A 25,850-nucleotide genomic window follows, 5' to 3' on the forward strand; every position below is an offset into this window, starting at 1 on the left:
GGAGGAGGACAGGGGAGCAGGAGGAGGACAGGAGAGCAGGAGGAGGAGGACAAAGTGTCCGACTTGCCCGAGAGCGAGTGAGGGAATAAAGAGCCAAACAAAAGTTTTTATAGAGTACGCTCAGAATAGAAACTGTTTATAGCATTATTGAGAAAAGTGTGTTAAATTTTTTAAAATATTTGTAACTTTTATACTGTTTGAATAATTAAACTTTTTATGTTTACAGAGAGGGCAGCACGGTGGCGCAACTGGTAGAGCTGCTGCCTCTCAGCGAGCAGGTCCCTGGTTCAAACCCCGGTCCAGGGGCCTTTCTGGGTGGAGTTTGCATGTTCTCTCCGTGCATGCGTGGGTTTTCTCCGGGTACTCCAGTTTCCTCCCACAGACCAAAAACATGCATGTTAGGCTGATTGGTAACTCTAAATTGTCCCTAGGTGTGAGGGAGAGAGTGAATGGTTGTTTGTCTCTTTTGTCTCTGTGTGGCCCTGTGATGGACTTGCGACCCGTTCAGGGTGTACCCCGCCCCTCGCACAGTGATTGCTGGACATGGGCACCAGCGACCCCCGTGACCCAAAATGGAATAAGCGGGTAAAGATAATGGATGGATGGATACTCTCTTACCCTTTGCTTTTAATAAGCTTTATTTGACTTTTAGCTTTGATTGTGCTAATTTAGTCTTTTAGCCCTAGTTTTCCTCATTTTAGCTTTAAGCTGTACTACATTTGGCTTTAACTGTGGTTTTGTTCATTTTAGCTTTTAGCTACTATTTTGCTCATTTAGCTTTTTACTATGGTTCTACGTATTTCAGGTATTTAGAAACGGTTTTGGTTATTTTAACTTTTAGTTAGTTTTGCTGAGTTTAGCTTCTGTTCTACTTTTAACTTAAATATTTCATTCATTAACAGATTTCAGCTGTCATTCTCAGCGCTCATGCTGAAATTTCACAGAATATGATTTCATGAGTCTGTTTTTTGTTCGCACAGCATGTTCTGCTCATGGAAACACAATCTCTTTGGTTTAATAACCACCCACAACTCATGTTTCCCTTACTTCAACTGCTCCTGTTCTTGTTTTATCATAGTCTGTGTTTTTTGGAGTTTGTGTTTCAGTGATCCACAACAGAAACATAATCTTGTTGTTCATTGATAATAAGGAACTGTATTAAATCTGATGTAAAATATAATATCACGTTCAAACTCTTTATTTTATGCTAATATCTGTTTGGCTTCATAGTTCTGAAGTTGTCCCAAATGCCCAAAGTCAGGTTTGCAGACCCAGAAAGGTTCAGGATTATAATTAGAGAAGGTTTTCACAAAAATAACTATTTAAAGTTATAGATAGTGTTTGAGTTTGATATTAAAAAAGTCATATTGTTGTAGAGTGACTTAAAATGATTGTTAGGAAAGTTTCCATCTCATTAAAGCCAGGGTAAAAAGTGTCTTTAGTTGGTCTAAACAGATTTGTCAAAATACGCTCTAAATATTTATGATCTAATTATTATTTTTTCTTTCATGTGCTGACAGGCCGGCTCTGGTATCCCATCAGTCAGTCTGTTTGTGGTGAATCTGTACGGTCCAGCTCACACTCTGGAGATGCTGCCTCCTGACTCCCTCAGAGCCAGGTACATCTCTGTGAATTTAGAAGAAACCTGAATGAATTCAGACAGCTCCTGTCAGAAACACTTACTCACTGCAGAGACCGCTCCCTGTCACTTGCTGCAGGTTCTTTTAGTATTCCTGTACACAACTGTCAGTTGCAATTCCCCTGCTCCCATTGTTTCTCCAGAGAAAGCTACATCTCCATGGTGACCTGGATCAGCAGCACCAGGCTGGCGGTGCGCTGGCTAAACCGGGCCCAAAACCAATCAGTGCTCTGCGTGTGCGAGGCCACCACGGGGGCATGTTCAGTGGTGAGTTGCCGTCACTCGTCCCGTATTAGCAATCTGAACGGCTTCAGCTGCAATTCACAGTTTTAATAGAGTTTTGGCTCATTCACACGGCTGTGGGAGCCGAAATTGATTTTCTGAGGCTCTCAAATTTGTTCTGGCTGATTAATATTAGAGGTCATTTGCTGCATGAAAAGAATTGTTAGTCATCTGCCTCACTTCTTATTATTTAGGGTAAACTGCAGTTTTTAGCTTTGTCTTGGTACTAATTTAAATAATTAAAAATAATAAACTTTATTAAGACTTATTATTCTAAGTCACTTTGTTGATAAAAATCATATATATATCAATTTTGTGTGTGTGTGTGTGTGTGTCATGTGGAACCCATAGAAACACAAAATGACCATGGACATCATGCAGAACCAGCGACAGGTGGGCACTGCTTATGTTTTATAACGCCTGTCATCTTCATCACCCTCTTCTTCTGAACTGGACGCTTTGTGTCGACAGGATGTGCCGTTGTTCACATCGAACGGCGCCGTCTTTTACACCATCCTGCCTGCAAAGCAAGGCGCTCGTGGAGAGTTTCACCACGTTGCTGGTCTTTCAGCACAGGTCAGTTCAGTGGCAGGATTTTTTATATTTTTTTACTTTTTCTGATCTTTTAAAAAAAATGTTTTAAAAAGTGATAATCTAGCCACCACTGGGTGTCTCTTTAAACTCTTTAAACTGTGTAAATACAGAGCCCATCATCTTAGAAACTGAATAAAATAATACAATCTGTGCATGAAAAACAAAATTTACTCTTAAAACATCGACTTTTTCAGGATTTAAGAGGTTCACTTTCAGCCAGGTGCTGCAGAACAGATGCACTAAATTAACTGAACATCTTCAGTGTGTGCACCTAGAGGCAGGGGTTTGTCAGTTTGCTGCTCTGAAGTATACAGGTGTGCATTAAGGCAATGCCAAAGAGGAAAGACATCAGCAATGACCTTAAAGAAGCTGATGTTGTCATCAGTCTGGGAAAGGTTAAATTTAATTTTCAATCATGTGGAAAACATTTAGGACAGCTGCCAGTCGTCCCAGAATGGCACAAATCAGTAGATTCACCCCAAGGTCAGACCATGCAACACACAACCTCATGTAAATGAACCATCAGATATCTGGGACAATGTCCTCTAGACACATGAGACAAAAGAAGAGATGTTTACCCATACTGCACAGCACCATGTGCAAAAACCAGACGTAGCATTTCAGCTGTAGACCAAAGGATTGTAGAGTCTAACGTGAGGACGTCTGTCCAACAGCTGAAGCTTGGACCAGACTGGGTCATGTCAGGACAGGACAAAGTTCTCAAACACAGCAGCTGATCTACAACAGAATGACTGAAAAAGAAAATAATCAAGGTGCTGTAACGGTTCGGTCAAAATCCAGACCTCAGCGTAGCGCGGTGGGACCTGAAGAGGACGGAGCTGAAACTAATGTCTGCAAACCTTTGAACTGAAGCAAAGGTGGACACAAGAGTGAATCAGAACTGGTCCCCAACCACGTGAGACACTTTTAAAGTCGTATACCAGGGCTATTCAACTGACAGCCCGCAGGTGACTTAAGTTCAGCCCGCTGATGAGTTCATTAATAAAAAATAAATAAAAATATGAAAAACAATCTGTGAGAGAGAGTTTTAAAAATTAAAATGGGAACTATTTCAGTCAAAGAGCCAATCCTTTTATGTTCCCATCGCAATGTTCAACTTTTTTGACTTTTTATGTGCAATATTCTTTATGAAGAGCCCCCTCCCCACAAAAACCATTGACTAATGCCCCTTTTCCACTGTCACAGTGCGGATCAGGTCAGTTCGGGTCAGTCCAGATCGGCTCATGTCTCGTTGTGTTTCCATTTACACTTCTGGACCGGCTCTGTAGGCGGGGACTAGAATCCCACCAGAGAAGCAGGGACACAAAAAGGTCCTGAATCAGCCTCAAATCATCTAAAAAGTACTGTGGAATAGAGATCTTTCCGTGGCAGGCTGAGCAGAGTTGGGGCTGAGTAATATTGGTGGAAATGGGGCATTTGTGAGTTTGGGGGATGATAAAATAAATTAAAATAGAGACACTTGCTTGCTTTAATCTGGGGCCTACAAATAGCTGTGTTTTGGTGTTAATTATTGCATGAGGAAATCTGGAGTGGCAGGTAAGTATGTTAGACTGGTACAGGACATGTATGAGGACAACAGGACATGCATGAGGACAGCAGGACATGCATGAGGACAACAGGACATGCATGAGGACAGCAGGACATGCATGAGGACAGCAGGACATGCATGAGGACAGCAGGACATGTATGAGGACAGCAGGACATGTATGAGGACAGCTGGACAGTGGTGAGATGTGCTGTAGGAGTGACAGAAAGCTTCAAGGTGGATGTGGGAGTGCATCACGGATCGACTCTGAGCTCCTTCTTGTTTGCTCTGGTGATGGACCGACTAACAGATGAGATCAGGCAGGAATCAACATGGACTACAATGTTTGCAGATGACATTGTGATCTGTGGTGAGAACAGGGAACAGGTGGAAGAGAACTTGGAGAAGTGTGGATATGCACTTGAAAGAAGAGGAATGAAAGTCAGACGTAGTAAGACAGAGTGCATGTGTGAATGAGAGGGAGGAGGTGGAACAGTGAGGCTACAAGGAGCAGAGGTCACAAAGGTGCAGGACTTCAAGTACTTGGAGTCCACTGTCCAGGAAAATGGGGAGTGTGGTAAAGAGGTGAAGAAGAGAGTCCAGGCAGGATGGAGAAAAGTTTCAGGAGTGATTTGTGACAAAAAGGTGTCAGCAAAGGTCAAAGGAAAAGTTTACAAGACAGTTGTGAGACCAGCTATGTTGTATAGTCTGGAGACAGAGACATGGACAAGAAGACAGGAGACAGAACTGGAAGTGGCAGAAATGAAGATGTTGAGGTTCTCAAGGACAAGGATGGATAAGATTAGGAATGAGATCATCAGAGGTACAGCACAGGTTGAACAACTGGGAGATAAAGTTAAAGAGACCAGACTGAGATGGTTTGGACATGTTCAGAGGAGGGACAGTGGTTTGGACATGTCCAGAGGAGTGACAGTGGTTTGGACATGTCCAGAGGAGGGACAGTGGGTATATTGGTAGAAGGATGTTAGAAATGCAGCTGCCAGGAAAAAGACAAAGAGGAGATATATGGATGCAGTTAGAGAGGACATGGAGGTAGTTGGAGTGAGGACAGAGATGGAGGAGGATGACTCGTTGTGGAGACCCTGAAGAGGGAACAACTGGAAGAAGAATAAATGATCAGAAACACGACTGAAAGGCAGCGCACTTTTTCTCTCTCTCACTGTGCGGGGAGTTCAAATAAACTGATCATATCAGTGTGTGATCATCTGCAAACTGGATTACACAACAACACACAGATTTATTACTGGTGGAATATTGATGATGGTGCACAGCAGCTTTGTAGTTAGTTTTAAAATAGTTAACAACAAATAGGATCGATTAAGTTAATTCATTGTAGTAAAAGACAAAAAGGAGATGTTCGACCCATCACGCTCTCTTTCAGTCCAGCTGATTTCTGCTCTGCCTCTTTTGGTTCTGTTCAAAACTCACACCTGAGCAGACGCTTCACCTGTGATTTATGAACCGTTCGAGGAAGAACTGGTCTGTGCAGCCATTTCATTGTGAATGAGAACTGGTTCTTAATGGACCCACCTGGAACAGCAACATGTCGGTCATTCAGGAACATTTTTTATTTTGAAAAATGTAAAGATTCGTCAAGTCAGAGATGGCAGAATAATATTTGTGTTAAACAGGAGGCATAGTGTGTAATTTTTGTTTTTAGGATTGTTTCTCATTAGACTATCACAACTTTTATTGCAAGGAAATAAATCTTGAAATATAGTTTCTTTGAATTACACTTTGGTGTTCTGTTTATTTAATTTATGATTCAATGCAACAAAAATAAACTACGATAATTTAAAAGGTAACAGATTATTAGTTTATTTACATAATGGCTTTAACTGCTGGATGTCGGGCCCCTGAGCTGCTAACGTTCAGTAACTGTGGCCCCTGAGCAGTTTAGTGGCTCTGTTGTATACTGCAGGCTACTACTTCAGGTTCTTGCTGCTAAAAGTCGTTCTCCTGAATCAGGTGGTGGACTCAGTTTTTCACACACAACTTTTCATTTTGTCTAACAATAATGACACGGTGCAATCTGTTGTGTTTTTTTATTCTCTTCAAGGTCAGATTTGAATCATTTTAAACCTGACCTGAGGTCTCATGTACAAAAACTTGTGTGGCTTTCCTGCTGAAACATGGCGTACGCTTAAATTGAGAAAACAGCGTACGCACAAATCAATCCAGATGTATGAAACCATGTGCACGCATGAATCCAAGCTCACTTCCTTTGTACAGTACATTCATTTATTCAACCTTTATTTATACAGGTGTGTCTCACTGAGCCTCTGGGACTCATTTACAAGAGAGACCTGTTTTTAACAAAGAATGATAATCCCAATCAACTTGGAATTGAGTGCACATGAAGAAATATCCAACTTTTTTTAATCGAGACACCTCCATTTTATTATGCAAATCGATTTAAATATGCCCTGCACCTGAGGAATTTCCTCTGTGCACTATCTGAAAGCATGTTTACACACGGGAAAGAGAAACTTAATGGAATATGAGTTGGAGACGCTTCTAAATGAGAGGCTCATAAAAACATCCTGTTTGGTACGCTGTCCTCTGGCATTAACGCCAAGTGCAAGAGGAGTGAGTGGGACCATGTGTGTAAATGTTGTGGGGCCAGAGCAGCACACCTGCAGAAATTAAGACAAAATGGTCAGACATCAAGGTGGATGTGAGGCGGAAGACGACTGTTCATCGCCAAAGTGCGGCCAAAACAGGTGGGGGTACCGGAGAGGACGAACTCACCCCATTTGAGCAGAGTCGTCAGTATTGTTGCTTTTGCACATCACATATTTTGCACATTGACTGAATTAAATTGCTTCCTGTTAACATAAACATATTAATCCTGTGATGGTGCTTTTACTGTATATCAATGTGTGTGCAGTCAATATTCGATTACGTTAGGAAAACTGTCTCTTGCTGCAAATTGTGCTTTAATGTTTGCCTGTTCAACTGCATTGTAGGGAATTTAATATACCTGGCTGACATATGGATAACTCCATCCCACACAGCTGGCATGGCTCGGCTTGGACTCAACTGGCACAGTCCAGATCGGGCTGCCAGCTCCCTCTGGAATGCCCCTTTTACCAGGAACCCCAGTGTGGTCATCAGCTGTATGTGTACAAGCAGCACACAACTCCTCGCTGTGTCACGCTCCAAGCACGGTTCCAAAACGATTGCCCTTGCAGGCCTAAAACGGTTGATGAGCCAGTCATCGTGGGCCAGAAAATCATCTCCATCTCTAAATACATGCTCTGCGTATTGCACCTTTTGTTATATCCTCTAATAAGACTAAATATGTTGTTGTTAAAGGTATTTTCTGCACTACTATGTGCATGTTTTTATATCCACTCATCTTAATTGCATTCAAGCGCATGTATCAATTGTTCAATACAATCAGTGTACAATAATAGTTTTCACTTCATTGACAGTTTCCCAGTATTACCTGTAAGTGTTGTCAATGGACCAGTAACCATACACCAGCCATGAAGTTGGTGTGGGACTGTGCACATTTTCACGGTCATTTCATTCTTGATGCAGCTTGATTGAAGTTTAGCGTGAAAAAGGGCGTACGCCATGTTTTTGTGCATACGCACCCTTTGTACACGAGGCCCCAGTGTTTCTTGAAGTTATGTAAAAGTTTTATGGATGACTGATTGGAGTCGGTGAGCTTTATTTTTCTCTGGGTCTGCATGTTGCTTCATAACAGTCCAACTTTACTGTGCAGTTTAAAACTCATTTCTGAGGAAAAATTTAAGATTTTCTCCTCAAGCCAGGGGCCTCATGTACAAAGGGTGAATAAAACGTGGCGTATGTCGTTTTTCACTCAAACCTTCAGATGTTCTGGGGATCACGCAGGATGATCTATTTAAAAATGTGATGCTTTCTTAGGAAACATGAGGAATAATGATGCATTTTAGAGATCAGCACACATACAGATTTATTTATTTGCAGTCTGTATTTGCTGTATAAAAATAAACCAAATACCTCATTTAAAACAATAATCACCCGAACCTCCAGAATCTTGAGTAAATCTCTCAACGTTTCGTTCTGGTTGCCCTCTGACAGAAACTTGCTGTGTTGCTGTTCCTATTTTTATTCTGTGTCTGTGAAAGTTTCACGCTCTTCGTCTCTCTCTGTGTAACGCAGCCTGCCATCCCTTCTGTCCCTCCTCGCTTCTTGACATCTGGGAGCTGGGATGTCGCCTCGCTGTGCGCCTTAGACGAGCAGGCTGGCAAAATGTACGTGAGAGCCACAGAGTGTGGCGAAGCCTCATCCAATCACCCTGTATGATTTCATAGCTGGAGGCGGTGAGGGTAGAGTCATGGTTTTATCATTAAAATCTCTGTGACTCGCTGTAATTTGGTGCCTCACCTGCTGCAGACTGTTTCAGTCTCTGTGATTGTAAATGAAAATAAAACATTTTTAGCAGCGCAGATCTGATTGTGGGTAACAGGTCAGAGGAAGACGCTCAGTCTGAAGCTATGACTAAAAAAGAAGACCAAGGATTACCCAAGGATTAGTTAGGAAGATCAGATTATTACCTAAAGCTGTTTTATTCTGCAGAGGGCATATATCCCACGTGGACTGGGCAAAGAAAACCCCGCTGTAAATCTATAGACAGTTCTTTTTCAGCACCACAGCCCTCAGGCTGACACTGCTTTTTGCCTCCAGACAAGTGATTCCTCTTCTGTATCGCCCTCACATTCGTACAGAAGAGAAAACTCAACATGACTGATGCAGTGAGGCACACTGAAAACAAGCGGCTCCACAATCTGACGCGCTGCTGCAAAACTGAGCCCATAAAGGCTAAAGGCTGTAAACAAGCCTGATGAGAAATAGATGCTTAGAATAAAAGATGACGTTAGGACACTCTGATGTTTGACAGGACTGAGTAACATGGTGTGTCTGTGTCTCCTCATCAGATACTTTCTGAGCACAGAGGAATCGAGACAGAGCCGACATCTGTACAGGTACGCCTCCTCCATGTCTCATAACGCTGTTAGAGAACTTGTTATTTGTGTCACCAACCGTATGTTTAGTGATCATGCTATATTTAGCATATTCAAATTCACGCTGCAGATCTTTTAATTTTGAATATCTAAAAATAAAATGGAAGATATTTGAAAGTGGAGTGTTTTCATTTCCATCATAGTCTATTAATAGACACCCATGGTGGGAGTCCAAGTGGAAGAGACAAAAGTGGCAATATGTCTGAAGCCAACGTCTGAATTCAACACTTGTAGAAAGAAAAATATCTGAATGGTGATTCTGACCAGGGACAACTAGAGAAACAGATTAGATTAGACTTTCTGACTATTTCCTGGGCAGCACGGTGGCTCAGTTGGTAGAGCTGCTGCCTCTCAGCGAGCAGGTTACCCCAGTTCAATTCCCAGTCCAGGGTACTTTCTGGGTGGAGTTTGCATGTTCTCTCCGTGCACACGTGGGTTTCCTCCAGGTACTCCAGTTTCCTCCCACAGACCCAAAACATGCATGTTAGACTGATTGGTAACTCTGAATTGTCTCTAGGCATGAGTGAGAGAGTGAATGGTTGTTTGTCTCATTTGTCTCCATGTGTCCCTGTGATGGACTGGAGACCTGTCCAGGGTGTCCCCCGCCCCTCACACAGTGATATTGGTGACATTGGCCCCAGTGACCCCCGCGACCTAAAAAGGAAGAAGCGGGTAAAGATGATGGATGGATGGATGGATGGATGGATGGATGGATGGATGGATGGATGGATGGATGGATGGATGGATGGATGGATGGATGGATGGATAGATGAATGGATGAATGGATGAATGGACTATTTCCTGATTTACCATCCAACAGGGTTAGCAGTACATAAGTACAGTGAGTACATTTGTTTTAAATTGTTTTTAAATATGTTTTTGTCTATTTCCCACACATGAACCTGGTTCTCTCGGACAATGTGATTTCTGACCATAGGCCTGTTTTTATTTGATGTTGGTTTGTCCTGTGCTCCAGTTAAGTCCTGCGCTCCTGCCCAGTGCCGTAGAGTTTTTAACCCTTCCACTGCTGGTCAGTTCTCTGCTGATGACACCGAACAGCTGAGCTCCTGGTTTGACTCCTCCTGTCAAGCCATTCTGGACTCTGTGGCTCCATCTAAACTGGTGCAGCCTAAAGCCAGATCTGAACCCTGGTTTAATGAAAGAACTTGTGCAGCCAGACAGGAGTGCCGCAGAGCTGAACGGAGATGGAAAAAGAATAAACTGGAGGTTTCATTTCACATTTTAAAGGACTGTCAACGTCAGTACCAGAACACTGTCAAAGAGGCTAAAATACACCTGTCAGACATTATTGTGTCCAATCACAACAACACACGTGTCCTTTTTAAAACTGGTGACTCTGTCCTGAAGGCCCCACAACCTGTCTGCCTGGAAGCCTCTACAGAACTCTGTAATGACTTCCTGCAGTTTAAAAAAAAATAAGGTTGTTACCACAAGGGCCCTTATTTCATCCCCTGCTTTTGACCCCTCCTGGCTGTGTTCGATAGATTCAAACCAGTGACTCTGACCCTTTTAGAGGATGTGGTCGACCATATTAAACCATCAGGTTCTCCTCGTGACCTTGTCCCCCCTCGTCTTTTAAAAGAGGTGTTTTCCAGCGTGAGGCAGGTGATTCTTGCTGTTATCAATAGCAGTCTGTCCTCAGGTGTTGTCCCAATAAGTTTTACACATGCGGTGGTGCAGCTCCTGCTTAAAAAGCCTAGACCAAACTGTCTTGGCTAATTTTAGGCCCATCTCCAAGCTGCCTTTTATTTTAAAAATTTTAGAAAAATAATTTATAATCCCAGGTCAATGTTTTTTTTTGGGGATGAGCACAATATCCTGGAGGTTTTTCAGTCTGGCTTCAAAACTCAGCACAGAGTCAGCTCTAGTCCGAGTTTTTAACGATATTCTTATGGCCAATGATTGAACATGTGGTTCTGGTCCTGCTCGACCTGACTGCTGCCTTTGATGGTGATGGTGTTTGGTCCTAGTGGCTCTTGTGAACCTTGCCCTGTTGATCTGGATCCTCTGGCACCACATGTAAAGAAACAGTTTCTAACTTGGGTTTTAAAATGAAGTGATTTTAAATTGGATTCCCAGATTGGAGCGGTGGTCAAGACCAGTTTTTATCACCTCAGACATCTGGCTAAGGTAAAGCCCATCCTCATAATAGTGAAATGTCGGCCACATTATCTACCCCGAGAGTTCACAGTGACTTTTATCACAGTTGTTTACATTCCTCCCGACGCTAATGCTAATGAATCACTACAGGAGCTACATGATATCATCAGCTCGCTGCAGAACAAACACCCCGAGGCTCTTTACGTGGTAGCCGGAGACTTTAACCACGTGAATCTAAAGGACTGTCTCCCAAGCTTTAATCAGCATGTGACGATTCCGACACGTGGAGACCGCACGCTGGACCGTGTTTACACGAACGTAAAAGATGCATACAAAGCCGAACCCCGCCCCCACCTAGGACTGTCAGACCACATCTCAATCTTCCTGGCTCCTGCTTACATGCCCCCGCTGAGACGCTCCAGACCGGTTCAAAAGAAAGTTAAATGTTGGATCCAGGACAGTAGCCCCATACTGAGAGATTGTTTTGATCGAACAGACTGGCAGGTTTTCAGAGAAGCTGCTGAAAATGGAGGTTCGCTTGATCTTGACCAATACACATCCTCAGTACTGGGTTACATTAGTACATGTACTGACACAGTCTCCACTATCAGAAATGTTAAAAGCTACCCAAACAGAAAACCTTGGCTGAATGCAGAGGTGCGTACCCTGCTGGAAGCCAGGAACACTGCATTCAGGTCTGGAAACTCAGAGGAGCTGAGTAGGACAAGAAAAGAGCTGGTTGCTGGTATTAAGAGGGCCAAGGGCACATATGCAAAGAGGATCGAGGGTCAATTCATCTCACAAGACCCTCGGAGCATGTGGAGGGGCATTAAGTGCATAACAGATTATAAAGGAAGGAGTGAACAATGTCCCAAAGACCCATCTCTGCCTGATGCCCTCAACAAGTTCTATGCACGCTTTGAAGACCCGAACAGACCACCCAGCACCAGACTCACCTCACCACCGGATGAAGAGCATCTCAGCGTGACCTCAGCAGAAGTAAGGAGTACCTTCAGGAGGATTAATCCGCACAAAGCAACTGGCCCAGACAACATCCCCGGAAAAGTGTTGAAGGAATGTGCTGATCAGCTCTGTGAGGTGCTGGCAGACATCTTTAACACCTCACTTACCCTGGAGACAGTTCCCACCTGCCTGAAGACTGCCACCATCATCCCAGTCCCAAAAAGCTCTACAGTGACTGGTCTGAATGACTATCGGCCAGTGGCCCTCACCCCGATAGTCGCTAAATGCTTCGAAAAACTGGTCATGACTCACATCAAAACAACCATCAACATCAACGAGGACCCTCATCAGTACGCATACCGTGAGAACCGATCAACAGAGGATGCAATCTCCTCTGTGGTCCACACTGCACTCAACCACCTGGAGCAGAAAAACTCTTACGTCCGTATGCTCTTTGTGGACTTCACATCCGCCTTCAACACCATGATCCCCCAAACCCTGATGGACAAACTATCCACACTAGGACTAAGCCCCTCCATCTGCAACTGGGTACTAGACTTTTTAACAAACAGACCACAGTTAGTGAGGATCCACAACCTCTCCTCCTCCACCATAACCCTCAGCACTGGCTCTCCTCAGGGATGTGTGTTGAGCCCCCTCCTGTTTACTCTGCTCACATATGATTGTGCAGCTACCCATCCAGGCTGTCACATTGTAAAGTTTGCAGATGATACAGCGGTGGTGGGATGCATCACAAACAATGATGAGTCCAGCTACAGGCAAGAGGTGGAACACCTGGAGAGCTGGTGCAGAGAGAATAACCTTCACATCAATGTGAAGAAGACAAAGGAGATGATTGTGGACTTCAGAAGGAACAAAAACACCTACACCCCCCCTGAACATAAGAGGATCTGCGGTGGAAGTGGTCTCCAGCTACAAGTACTTGGGTGTACACATGAATGACAACCTCAGCTGGAGCAACAACACCACCAGCCTGATCAAGAAAGCTCATCAGAGACTCTACTTCCTCAGACGGCTGAGGCGAGCTGGTCTGGGAAGCTCAGTCCTCACCTCCTTCTACAGGTGTGCAGTGGAGAGCATCCTGTGCTCGAGCATCAATGTGTGGCATGGAGGCTGCACAGCTGCAGAAAGAAAAGCTTTGCAGAGAGTGGTGAAGGCTGCACAGAAATCTGTTGGAATCAGTCTCCCCACCATCACAGACATCTACACCTCCAGATGCAGGAAGAGGGCCACCTGCATCATGAAGGACCCCACCCACCCAGCACACACACTTTTTGCCCCACTCCCCTCAGGAAGGAGGTTAAGGAGCATTAAGTGTAGAACCACTAGACTGAGGAACAGCTTCTACCCTGAGGCTGTTAGACTCATGAATCTCTAACCAGAATAATCACTGTGAAAAACCATATCATGTTGCTGCTGATCTGTTTCATGTTGCTGCTGATCTGTTTCAATGTTGATGTGTTCATGCGTGCACATCTGCTCACAGACTCATGTTCATGTTTGTGGTGATGTTCAATGTTTTATGTTATGAGTGCTTAGTGTATATTTAGTTGATGTTTTTCTTAGTTCATATCTTAGATGTTATTACTGTTTTTCTTATACATTTTATTGTTGGATGTAACTGGGACCCTGTGTACATAATTTCGCTCCACCACATGTACCACATGAGGTGCGAATGACAATAAAGAAACTCTGACTCTCTGACTCTGATAAAACAACAGCTGGAAACAGTAATCCATGCCTTCGTCACCTCTCAGCTGGATTACTGCAACGCTCTTTACCTTGGAGTCAGCCAGTCCTCCCTCAGACGTCTCCAGTTGGTCCAGAACGCTGCTCGGCTTCTAACTGGAGTCCATAAGAGGAAGCACATCACCCCCACTCTGGCTTCACTCCACTGGCTGCCTGTTCATTTTAGAGTTCATTTTAAGATTATTTTATTTGTTTTTAAAAGTTTAAACGGTCGTTCTCCAATCTCCATCCTTCCTCTCTGAGCTGCTTCACCCGTACTCTCCTGCTCGGTGCCTCAGATCAGCTGATCAGCTGCTCCTGGAGGTGCCGAGGTCCAAACGAGCACTTAATACACTTATAAATCACACATAAAGTGATTAAAAGTAAATTTGAAATACATGTGCTGGTCATAAAATGAGAATGTTGTGAAAAAGTTGATTTATTTCAGTAATTCCATTCGTGAAACTTGTATTCATTACACACAGACCGATATATTTCAAATGTTTGTTTCTTTTAATGTTGATGTTTATAACTGACAATTAAGCAACTGACAAATCAGCAACCTCAGTTTGTCCTGAAGAGCTGCAGCGGTTTTGCAGTCAAATTCTCTGGGGTAGGACTCAGTCTGCCACCCCACTTGGTCTGTGAAAACATAGTCTGACATTAAACCGGTCCGTGGCGCAATAAAGGTTGGGGGCCACTGGACTACAGCACTGGTCCAAACAGAGATTCAGAGGGGACAGATCTTTTTCTGTTGCCACTCCAGGATTATGGAACGATCTCCCACGTTCCAGCAGACGAGCCCCTTTATTGTCCATTTTTATTCCCTGTCTCTTACAGCCTGAAACTTGCTCTGCACTTCAGTTTTTATTGTTTTTATTGGTCTTAATGTTTAAACGTTTTTGATTTTACATGTACAGCAGCTGCGGTGGTTTTAAAGTGCTTTATAAATAAAGTAATAGTATTATTATTAGTAGTAGTATTAGTAGTATGGTAGTAGTAGTAGTCTCAGTGACTACCGCAACAATTTTTAACTCAATATCTAAAAAAGACACTGAGTTGTATCCATGTTGTGTTTGCTAAATTCAATTAGCTGTGGTGGCCATCTAGACTCAGGTTGACTCCAGAAGATAATAAGTTACAGATGTACATCTAAAGATTCTTTTTAATACAATTCACCCATTGCTTCATGAGATATTTTTACAAACAGACACATGGACACACACACAGGTAATGAATGCCAGTCTTTCATGGCAGTGCACGGCAATAAGTAGCAGTTTAAAAAATATGTCACTAATGATATTAAATAACCTGCTGGACACTAAGACCAGTAATTTAAAAGAACCTGTCATAGAAGTCGATGCATGTTGCCCTGCTGTGTTTGTCAGGCCCCACATGTTCCTCTGCTGCTTGGATTGACCGATGACTCGGCCCGGAGTCTGCAGCTGTTTGGGGCTCAGCTCCAGGTGAACGTCTGAGACGACAAAGTGCAGGACAGTAATGTTGCTGCAGTGTTCCTCCACAGTGTGGAAACACCTGCTGACAGTTGCCTCCAAATGTTTCTGTAAACCTGAATCAGTCGTAGAAACCAACCGCTCAGAAAAGCCTCGCTGGCTCTGAGGTGGAACGACCCGACCCTGCAGCCGTTACAAGTTAGTGTTTTGTAGGAAATGAAGTTAGCATTAAGTGCTTCAACTTGATTAAATCTTGTTCCAAGACATTGCAAACTTAAAATCGACTTTGAGAAAACCTACAAATCCTCTTTTTAGTAAAGTTAATCCAGTACTGCTGTATACCATACCATTTTATTTATAGAGCGCTTAAAACTAAAACAGCGACAAGGCCAATCAAAGTGCTGTACAGACAGAAAACAGGCAACACACAAAGCAACATACAAAATGGAATAAAATCAAAATATAGACATAAAAACGTTGTAAATAATAAATACAAAGTATAATGACTAACCAGTGTGAAGCATACAGGTTCAAAACACAGATCATCTGGTGGTGAAAGCTACTGAATAGTAGTGAGTTTTTAAACGGGATTTGAAAACCGAGAGGGAGGGGCCTGTCTTACGAGCAGAGGTAACTCGCTCCAAAGTCTTGGTCCTGCGACAGAGAAGGCCCTGTCACCTCTGCGCTTAAAACGAGTTCCTGGAACTGCGAGGAGCATCTGGTCCGTTGACCCCAGAGAACGTGGTGGGACATACGCCGGTACAGATGACACACATATGACAAGATGTTAAATTTCTGAACAAAGATCTTGTGTAATCCTTTAGTACTTAGAGAACGTGTTGAGGATTACTCTCAGCTACTACCAGTCAAAGTTTAGCTCAACATCCTCGAAATATACTTATTGCTATTTTTGTGTTTGATAAGGTTGATCAGATGTTGCAGCCATTTTGAATCAGATTGATTCCAATAGTTAATCAGTTATAGATGTATATCTGTAGTGAACTAAGCCTCAGGTCAAATCTGGCCCTGAGGGCCTTCCTGAGACAAGAACTGTTACTTCATTGATTTGAGTCCAGAAACACAAAATTAAGTTCATCCAGAGACTTTCTAAGTGTGTACTGCACTGATCAATTGAAAGAACACTCTCTTTTTATTATCATTACTATTTTACAAATGTCTTGATAATCAAAAGTGTGTTTAGTTCAAACCATTTTAAATGTTGAAGTGAACTACTCATTTTAAATCAACTGTGAAACAGTATAAATGATTTTTAATCCTCATTCAAAGTAGAAATCAAGTTAATGTTTGTTACAAGAGTAATTATGCATTTTGATTTTCTGTCTGAAATGAGGAAGTTGTAAGTCGGTCAAAAGTCAAGTTTCGGTCAAAAACATGTTTACTGGAAAGAAATGTCATGTTTAACTTTTTCAGACAGATAGGAGGAGACTGGCTCCAAAAAGTCTAATTTCTTCAAAACATCTTTCTGTCTGTTCTTAAACAATCTAATCTTTCTCCTTGACTTTTAATAACCTCTTACATCACTAAGACCACACCCCTGTTGGCTCTATCAGCCAATCAGGAAGTTCTCAGAGGAGCCGGAAGTGACCTCTTTAAAAGGGTCAACACTTCCTAGTTCCAGTAGAACAACGGGAACTAAGCTGAACAAAGTTCAGTTCGGAGTGCAGAATGCAGTTCGAAACGGAGAACAACGGGAACTACGCAGAACAAAGTTCCGAGTCTCGTGGGGATTATGGAATCTTCCACATCTGAGTGGAACCTCTGACGGACTCACAGCTCCTGTGAGTCCACCTGGGAGGTGAGCTGCTGTTGAACGAAATGATCTCACGGCTCCTGAGATCTTTGCTATTCTTACGGAGACGCTGAAAAGTGGCTTGAAGTGGAACTTTACGCCAGAACTGAAATATCTTCAGAAAGGTAAAAAGTCGATCTTCAACTGCGAAGTGTACCGTGGGTTAAGCTGGGTCCAAAGGAGCATGTTGTTCTGGTTATAACAGACAAATTCCCTCACCCATCTCTCTCCATTTAACCTTCATTTTCCCTTCTTTAAAACTCTTCTATCTGCCAGTAATCATCCAGATATTTTCAGAAATGTCTGTTGGTTTAAAAGCTGGGAGGAAACCATGGCCGTATGGTTTTCTAATTGTAAAGCTTGCTAATTAAGCTATGTGTTATTGTAATCAATCTGCCAATTATTGTAAATGTGTGATGTGTTAAATCGTTTTAATTAAACGGCTCACTGTTGTTGGTGAGTCAGAAATTAAAACACATTTCCGTCCACATTTAATCATTCAAGGCACGATATTACTCAGTCCAGAAAAATGAAAGAATCTGTTTAATTTATGAATAATATCGACAGATATACAGGTCCTTCTCAAAAAATTAGCATATTGTGATAAAGGTCATTATTTTCCATAATGTAATGATAAAAATGAAACTTTCATATATTTCAGATTCATTGCTCACCAACTGAAATATTTCAGGTCTTTAATTGTTTTAATACTGATGATTATGGCATACAGCTCATGAAAACCCAAAATGCATGTCCTAAAAAATTAGCATATTTCATCCCACCAATGAAAGACGAGTGTTTTTAATACAAAAAACGCCAACCTTCAAATAATCATGTTCAGTTATGCACTCAATACTTGGTCGGGAATCCTTTTGCATGAATGACTGCTTCAATGCGGCGTGGCATGGAGGCAATCAGCCTGTGGCACTGCTGAGGTGTTATGGAGGCCCAGGATGCTTCGATAGCGGCCTTAAGCTCATCCAGAGTGTTGGGTCTTGCGTCTCTCAACTTTCTCTTCACAATATCCCACAGGTTCTCTATGGGGTTCAGGTCAGGAGAGTTGGCAGGCCAATTGAGCACAGTAATGCCATGGTCAGTAAACCATTTACCAGTGGTTTTGGCACTGTGAGCAGGTGCCAGGTCATGCTGAAAAATGAAATCTTCATCTCCATAAAGCTTTTCAGCAGATGGAAGCATGAAGTGCTCCAAAATCTCCTGATAGCTAGCTGCATTGACCCTGCCCTTGATAAAACACAGTGGACCAACACCAGCAGATGACATGACATCCCAGTGACTGTGGAAACTTGACACTGGACCTCAAGCAATGTGAATTATGTGTCTCCTCTCTTCCTCCAGACTCTGAGACCTTGATTTCCAAAGGAAATGCAAAATTTACTGTAATCAGAGAACATAACTTTGGACCACTCAGCAGCAGTCCCAGGCGAGATGCTTCTGATGCAGTCTCTTGTTCAAAAGTGGCTTGACCTGGGGAATGCGGCACCTGTAGCCCATTTCCTGCACACGCCTGTGCACGGTGGCTCTGGATGTTTCTACTCCAGACTCAGTCCACTGCTTCCGCAGGTCCCCCAAGGTCTGGAATCGTCCCTTCTCCACAATCCTCCTCAGGGTCCGGTCACCTCTTGTCGTTGTGCAGCGTTTTCTGCCACACTTTTCCCTTCCCACAGACTTCCCACTGAGGTGCCTTGATACAGCACTCTGGGAACAGCCTATTCGTTCAGCAATTTCTTTCTGTTTCTTACCCTCTTGCTTGAGGGTGTCAATGATGGCCTTCTGGACAGCAGTCAGGTTGACAGTCTTACCCATGATTGTGGTTTTGAGTAATGAACAAGGCTGGGAGTTTTTAAAAGCCTCAGGAATCTTTTGCAGGTGTTTAGAGTTACGTCGTTGATTCAGATGGTTAGGTTAATAGCTTGTTTAGAGAACCTTTTCATGATATGCTAATTTTTTGGGACAGGCATTTTGGGTTTTCATGAGCTGTATGCCATAATCATCAGTATTAAAACAATTAAAGACCTGAAATATTTAAGTTGGTGTGCAATGGATCTGAAATATATGAAAGTTTCATTTTTATCATTACATTATGGAAAATAATGACCTTTATCACAATATGCTAATTTTTTGAGAAGGACCTGTATGTTCATTACATATCCAATGATTACGTTCCGAGAGTTTAATCAAAATCCACTCAGTGGATCATGAGATATTTTGCTAACAGACAGACATGTAGTTTTTTTTTTTTGGTTTGTTTGTTTGTGAGCTCAGTTTAAGTGTAGAAACATTGTGAAGTGTTTCAATGAACTTATCATCATCGCTCAATTTTTTTTAAATTTTTTTTTTTAAAGAAAGAGAAGAAAGAAGAAAAAAAATAAAAGAGAAATAGATAAAACGAGAGACCACCACGACAAAACAACATGCACAGCACAATGCCACCCACAATATCACCATGAAACATTTGACATGGCACAAGGAATCATCTAGCTTCCACCACTACCCAACCTAGCGTGCATCTGTCAAAGCACCTGAATCCAAACACCCGCGCAAGCACGCCCGCCACCACCAGATTTCTCCAAAAGAATGCCCAATAGTGGATGCGGGGGCCCACAGACCCGCCCCCCCAGGACACAATGGCAACACAGGGAGGACCGGAGCCACAGACAAACAGCGGCCCACAGGCCCGGAGCCCCAGGAGTCTCCCAACAGGGAGAACCGCACCCCCCAGAGAGGAGCAGAGGAAAGAACTGGGTGACCCCAGCAACCACAATGCAGAGCCTCCAGGAAGCTGCAGCGACGAGCCCACAGGTCCGGCCAGCAACCCATGCCCCCCCAAGTAGATCCAGCCATGGACACCGAGCCCCAAGCCCCGAGGCCATACCACCCCCCAGCAGAGCCCCGACAGAGCCAGGGCACCCAGGCCCTGCCAGGCAGCAACCAGGGCGGACCTAGTACACCCCACCACCCAGCCCAGACGCCGAGAGCCACCAATGCACCGGCGGCAAGGGGGCCCCCCGCCAAAGGGGGGCACGACCGGGGGGAGTGGACCCCACACCAAACGTGGGGCCCAAATTGATCCAAGAGAGGGGAGACCACCAAAACCCCAACCCGAGCCACAAACAGGCACACACAGATAGCCCGACAGAATTTCTGTCGGGCCGACCGCATGCACCATCTACCTGACAGCGACCACAGGCCGGCCCCAGCCCAAGGGGCAGAGCAGCAGGGAGCTGCAGCCGAGGAGGGCCAGCTTTTCACATCAAGAGCTCCACACCACAGGCCCGGAGACACCCCAGCACGCCACCTACGCACCCCCCCCCACACACACACACACACACACACACAGCACCCCCACCGCAAATGCCACACAGGAAGACCAGCCAGTGCCCCGATGAAGCGAAGCCACGCCCCCAACCGCCGCCCTACACCACCAATGACCACACGTACACTACCATAGCCGACCCCCCGCCGAAAGCCGGCAGCCACCCCGGTCAAAGTGCCGGCCATCGCAACCAGGAACCTAGATTAAAGGAATCGGAACAGCCCAGGGGGAACCGGAGCACTGGCCCCATCACCAACCGCCCCCAAGGCCCAAAGCCCACCCATAGCCCAGACCCCAACAATGCGCCCCCCATCCCCGACCCCTAGTGTCACACAGAGAAAGAAGGTGTTTGTGAAATAATTTTTTTTTATATATATGCATAAATAAATTATGGACAGACCCACTTCCTCCTCCTCCCACTCGAATATGGTGTTGATGCATGTTGTTATACAGTGCGTTTAAAATGGGGGGCTGAGGTGGCGACCGGCACAGACCCACCTCTTGCCCAGAGAGCAGGCGGCGCCCGTTCACCCCTCATCTCCGCCCAGAACCCTAAATGTCTACATGCTACATGAGAGTGGGCACAGGTCCGGGAGGTAGAAATGATTGTACATCCCACCACCTAAGTGCGACCATGTGCCCACTCCAGGTCCTATATATGCATGTGTCGTGAGAGTGTTATAAGTGAGTGTCTAGGTTGTATATTAAAATTAGGGCCCAGGACCCCACCAGCCATGGAGATGGATGATTCTCCCCGTAGCTCAGTAGTGCACCTGAACCCCAAAACCCTGTTTGAGTGGTGGTGTGGTGGAGTGGGCGGAGGAGGACGTCGGGATGGGGAGGTGAACTGAGGTGGCAATGCCCCCCCCAGGGGACAAGCTCCCCCACTGACCCCAATAGGCACCCCCACTCTCCGAGATCCACCAGGGGAGAGAGGCTCTAACAGAGATACCTAGGAGGAGGTGGCAGCCGCACCACCAGGGATCAAGGCCACGGACTGGCACATAGCCCCCGAGGACCAACCAGAACCAGGGCCAGCAACCCAGCCCCATCCCGAAACCGTCCAGACGCCCCAACCCGATTCCTAGCCCAACACCCAGCCCCCCAACCAGAGAGGCCACCAAACCCCAACCGGGACAATCAGCCAGGAGTGCCCAAACAGCCAGAGATAGAGCACCACAGCGACCAAGAGCGCACCCCCACCCCAAAAAAGCAAGAGACCAGTCCACCCATAACAACACCCACAGCGAGAGCGCCCCATGCAAGTGAGGGCACACACCCAGTGAGCCCAGAATCCCCCGGTCCCACAGCACAGAGCCCCCCATGCGAGAGCCCCGAATATACCCCACCCCAGTCACAGCCCCCCACAGCCCAGCCCCCCAGCCAAGCACCACGCCGCGGCCACCACCAGGCAAGAAGACACCCAGGTTGGTCCGAGACCCCCGGACCAAGCCGGGAACCCCGCCCAGGAGCGATACCACCCCAAACCCACCCAGGGACAGCCAGGTCACCAGGCCAGTAACCCATGTCCGCCGGTACAAACCGCCCAGAAGCCCGCATGCAGCCAGTACAGGCCATCACCCAGAACCACCAGAGCCACCTCCCCAGTCGGGCGCCACCGCTCCAGGCCCATGACCCCCCCCCCATGTCCCCAGCCCCGACACCCCACCCACACCGACCACCATGCCCCACGGGACAGAATCAAAGGGGACCACCCACCTCCACTACGTGTTGGAGCCGATTAAAGAAGTCCCGAGAGAATAGTCCTATGTGGGTGTACAGGCTGTCTCAAGACTGATGTAATCCAACAGAAGGTCTTTATACTGTTTAATACTAAGTGTATTTTATTTTTCCAATTCATGAGTATAGTTTTTTTTTGCTATACATAAGGCAGTGAGAATCATATGAATTGATTTTGTCTCCAAGGTGACATCATCTAAGTGGCCCAATAAGCAAACTGACGGAGAGAGTGGAATATTACATCTCAGACACTTTGATAAGTCTTCACATATCCGGCACCAAAACCTCTGAACAGGTGGACAGAACCAAAATGCGTGGATGTAATTGTCAGGAATATTGTCTGTACACTGTGAGCAAATATTAGATGATGCGAAACCCATCTTGAACATCCGTTGACCTGTATAGACATGTAGTTTTAAGGAAAGCGTTCTTCCACTTTGGTAAGGCATAAAATATGTGCTGGGGATATCTTTCAGCTATAACTACAACAAGTTTGAGTTCAAGATCTGTACAATTCCCTGACCTTTGGTCATTTATTTGTTGCTAATGTTAATTAGTTGTAGCGGCCATCTTGAATTGGGTTGATTAAAAGTTAATCAGTTGTGGTTGTACAGCCAATCAATACTTTGAGAGTTTCATTAGACTTCACCAACTGGTTCATCAGGTATTTTGCTAACAGACAGTCACGCCTGTCTTTTTTCTGATGATTCATTTAGATTCTGTTGGCTTACATCGCTTCATATTTAACAAGTAGGGCAGTTTTATGGATAGCCTGGGTAAACTTGGCAGAAGATTATTTCTGTTTCAGATTTACCTTCAGTGGAATGGAGAGGATCAAAAAATAAAATACATAACATAATATTTGGGAATAACTTAACTTTACTGTTTGTAAAATCTCTCTTCAAAATATTATATTTATAAGATTGAGTTTATTGCAGCTCCTCAGACTGACGAAGTCTTTTGGATTAAAGACGAAACGTTTCAACAAGTTTTATATTTTTATTTTTTCAATCCGTCCAGAGGACCTGACTTCAGATTATTTTTTCATATACTGTAGCAATCATTTGACATCCTTCTGGAGTGAATCAAACTGCTTTAAATGTGACGAGTAGTTTTTTTTAACCGATAATCTTTCTCGTTGTTTATTCCCAGTGTGGACCTGAAAGGAGTGTTTGAGCGCCAGTGCATCTCATGTCACCTCATCGATGGTTGTGGCTTCTTCAAAGCTGTTTTCAGCCCCAATCAAACCCACTTCACCCTCTACTGTTTGGGTAAATCACTTGTGGTTAAACAGAACGGTTTCAAACTGTGTTCACTTTTATAGTTTTCTTATTTAATCATCCCCCCAGGTCCGGGAATCCCTAAAGTGACAGTCCACAATACAAAGGACCCCTCCAGTGAGTGTTACACCTGTACCGGTACACAAATATCGTCAAGCCACTCACAGGTTTTAATTAGAGTTAGTGAAAAGATCATGTTAAAAATGCTTCCAATAAGTGGTTTTAGTGTTTTGGCTTTTTACTTTCATTCACTAATCACTGTTTGTGTTATAGTTTCTTGGTCAAGTTTATTCCACTGCTGTCATCAGTCTTTGTTAAATAAATCAGGTCTCTCTTATAAATGAGTCCCCGAGGCTCCATGGGATTAACCTGTATAAATAAAGGTTGGATTAATGTGGGATTAATGCCTAATGAACACATGGACATGCCTCAGGCTGACTGCAGTTCCACCATCCAGCCAGCAGAGGGAGCGTTTAGAAACAGACCTAAGGATGGACTTTATTTATGCTAGCACTGCCATCTGTCTGTGGCTCTGAGTTAAAACAATCAGCTGTCTGGATGTTTTAAATAAAGTCTATCATCTTCTGTAGGATTTGTCATCCTGGAGGATAACAGCCCTCTGTCTAAAGCTCTGGAGGAGAAGAAGCTCCCTGAGACTCTGTTCAGGACGGTCCAGGCAGACAACCATGGTACAACAGACCAACATGAGGCTGCCTCTTTCTTTGAGAGTAGTATTTGTAGATCATCAGCAGTGTTTTTCTCAACAACTAGATTTTATCAGCAGTAAGAATGTCAGACTTGAAAAGCGAGATAGTCAGCCTGAAATGTTTCTTTCGTCAGATCTGCACCTGAAGCTGTCTCTACCTCAGGGCTATGAGGCCAACCTGCTCCCGCTCCTCGTCATGGTGTAAGTGTCACTGAACAGCCAGACAAAAGGACTGACTTCTAGACATGCGTTTAACTAAAGCCCTCCTGTAATCCATAAGTTCTTTAAGCCATACTTTTGTCACCACACTTGCCTTTCCCGTTTGTCTTGTTGGTCAGGGACAGCACTCCTGGGAGTCAGTCTGTGACGGAGGAGTTTGCCCTGGACTGGCCTCAGGTCCTCTGCAGTACGCACAATGTGGCCTTGGCCTGGGTGGACGGCAGGAGCGGGGTCGGGCGTGGACAGAAGACCGTGGCCGTCGATCCACGAAAGCTCGGCTCACTGAGAGTCAAAGATTATCTCCGAGTCGTAGAGTCAGTACCGTCACACAGCAACGTGCTGCTGCGTATCTTAAATATGTGTAACTAAAGAGCTCCTGTGACTCCGCAGGCTGCTGATGCGTCTGCCTTACATCGACGATCGACGGATAGCTCTATATGGAAAGGTTACGACAGCTTTAAAATCTTCACGTGGTCTTTTGAAATGAGGGTCTGTGGAGCGGTTGTGAACTTTTATATTTGAACAACCTCAGTTCGGAGAAGTGTAAACTAGTTATGATTTAATTGCTAACTGAGCTGATGGCTAAATTCCAGTGGGTCATATCTACAAAGGATTGCTGCCGTCCTGAAACGCTGATTTTGACATTGAGTTAAACTGAATATGGTTCTTTGACTGTTCTCTTCTGGTTGAGGGTGAGGTTCTGCCTCAAGTGGAGGAGTTCAAGTATGTCGGGGTTTTGTTCACAAGTGAGGGAAGAATGGAGCGTGAGATTGACAGACAGATTGGTCCAGCATCTGCAGTATTGTGGACTCTGTGCCGGTCTGTTGTGGTGAAGAGACAGCTGAGCTGTAAGGCAAAGCTCTCTGTTTACCGGTCAGTCTACGTTCCTACCCTCACCTATGGTCACGAGTTCTGGGTAGTGACTGAAAGAACGAGATCGTGGATACAGGAGGTTGACATGAGTTTCCCCTGCAGGGTAGCTGGACTCTCCCTTAGAGAAGTTCAGTTATCAGGAGAGACTCAGAGTAGAACCACTGCTCCTCCACAACGAGAGGAGCCAGTTGAGGTGGTTCAGACAGCTGGTAAGGATGTTTCCTGAGCACCTCCCTAGGGAGGTGCTTCGGGCATGTCCGACTGGGAGGAGACCCCGGGGAAGACCCAGGACACACTGGAGAGACTGCATCTCTTGGTTGTCCTGGGAAGACCTTGGAGTCCCAGAAGAACTGGAAGAGGTGGCTGTGGAAAGATATGTCTGGACCTCCCTGTTCAAGCTGCTGCCCCCACGACCTGACTTTGGAACAAGTGGACGATGATGGATGGATGGATGGATGGATGGATGGATGGATGGATGGATGGATGGATGGATGGATGGAT

At 44.7% G+C, this 25,850-nt stretch overlaps 1 protein-coding gene across 1 annotated transcript in view; it reads left to right on the top strand.

Annotated features, from left to right (window-relative positions):
- The window catches only part of LOC119417466 (inactive dipeptidyl peptidase 10), a 52,904-nt gene that overhangs the window by 24,911 nt on the left and 2,143 nt on the right, over window positions 1–25,850 (top strand). The window contains exons 11-22 of the mRNA XM_037684676.1: window positions 1,521–1,618; window positions 1,783–1,906; window positions 2,273–2,314; window positions 2,393–2,497; window positions 8,238–8,329; window positions 9,014–9,061; window positions 23,424–23,542; window positions 23,621–23,668; window positions 24,142–24,240; window positions 24,392–24,458; window positions 24,596–24,790; window positions 24,867–24,921. Of these exons, the coding sequence (XP_037540604.1) occupies window positions 1,521–1,618; window positions 1,783–1,906; window positions 2,273–2,314; window positions 2,393–2,497; window positions 8,238–8,329; window positions 9,014–9,061; window positions 23,424–23,542; window positions 23,621–23,668; window positions 24,142–24,240; window positions 24,392–24,458; window positions 24,596–24,790; window positions 24,867–24,921 (1,092 nt within the window). The remainder of the gene's footprint in view (window positions 1–1,520; window positions 1,619–1,782; window positions 1,907–2,272; window positions 2,315–2,392; window positions 2,498–8,237; window positions 8,330–9,013; window positions 9,062–23,423; window positions 23,543–23,620; window positions 23,669–24,141; window positions 24,241–24,391; window positions 24,459–24,595; window positions 24,791–24,866; window positions 24,922–25,850) is intronic.

This window comes from Nematolebias whitei, chromosome 11, assembly GCF_014905685.2.
Source record: "Nematolebias whitei isolate Nwh7 chromosome 11, NemWhi1, whole genome shotgun sequence".
Lineage (NCBI taxonomy): Eukaryota > Metazoa > Chordata > Actinopteri > Cyprinodontiformes > Rivulidae > Nematolebias > Nematolebias whitei.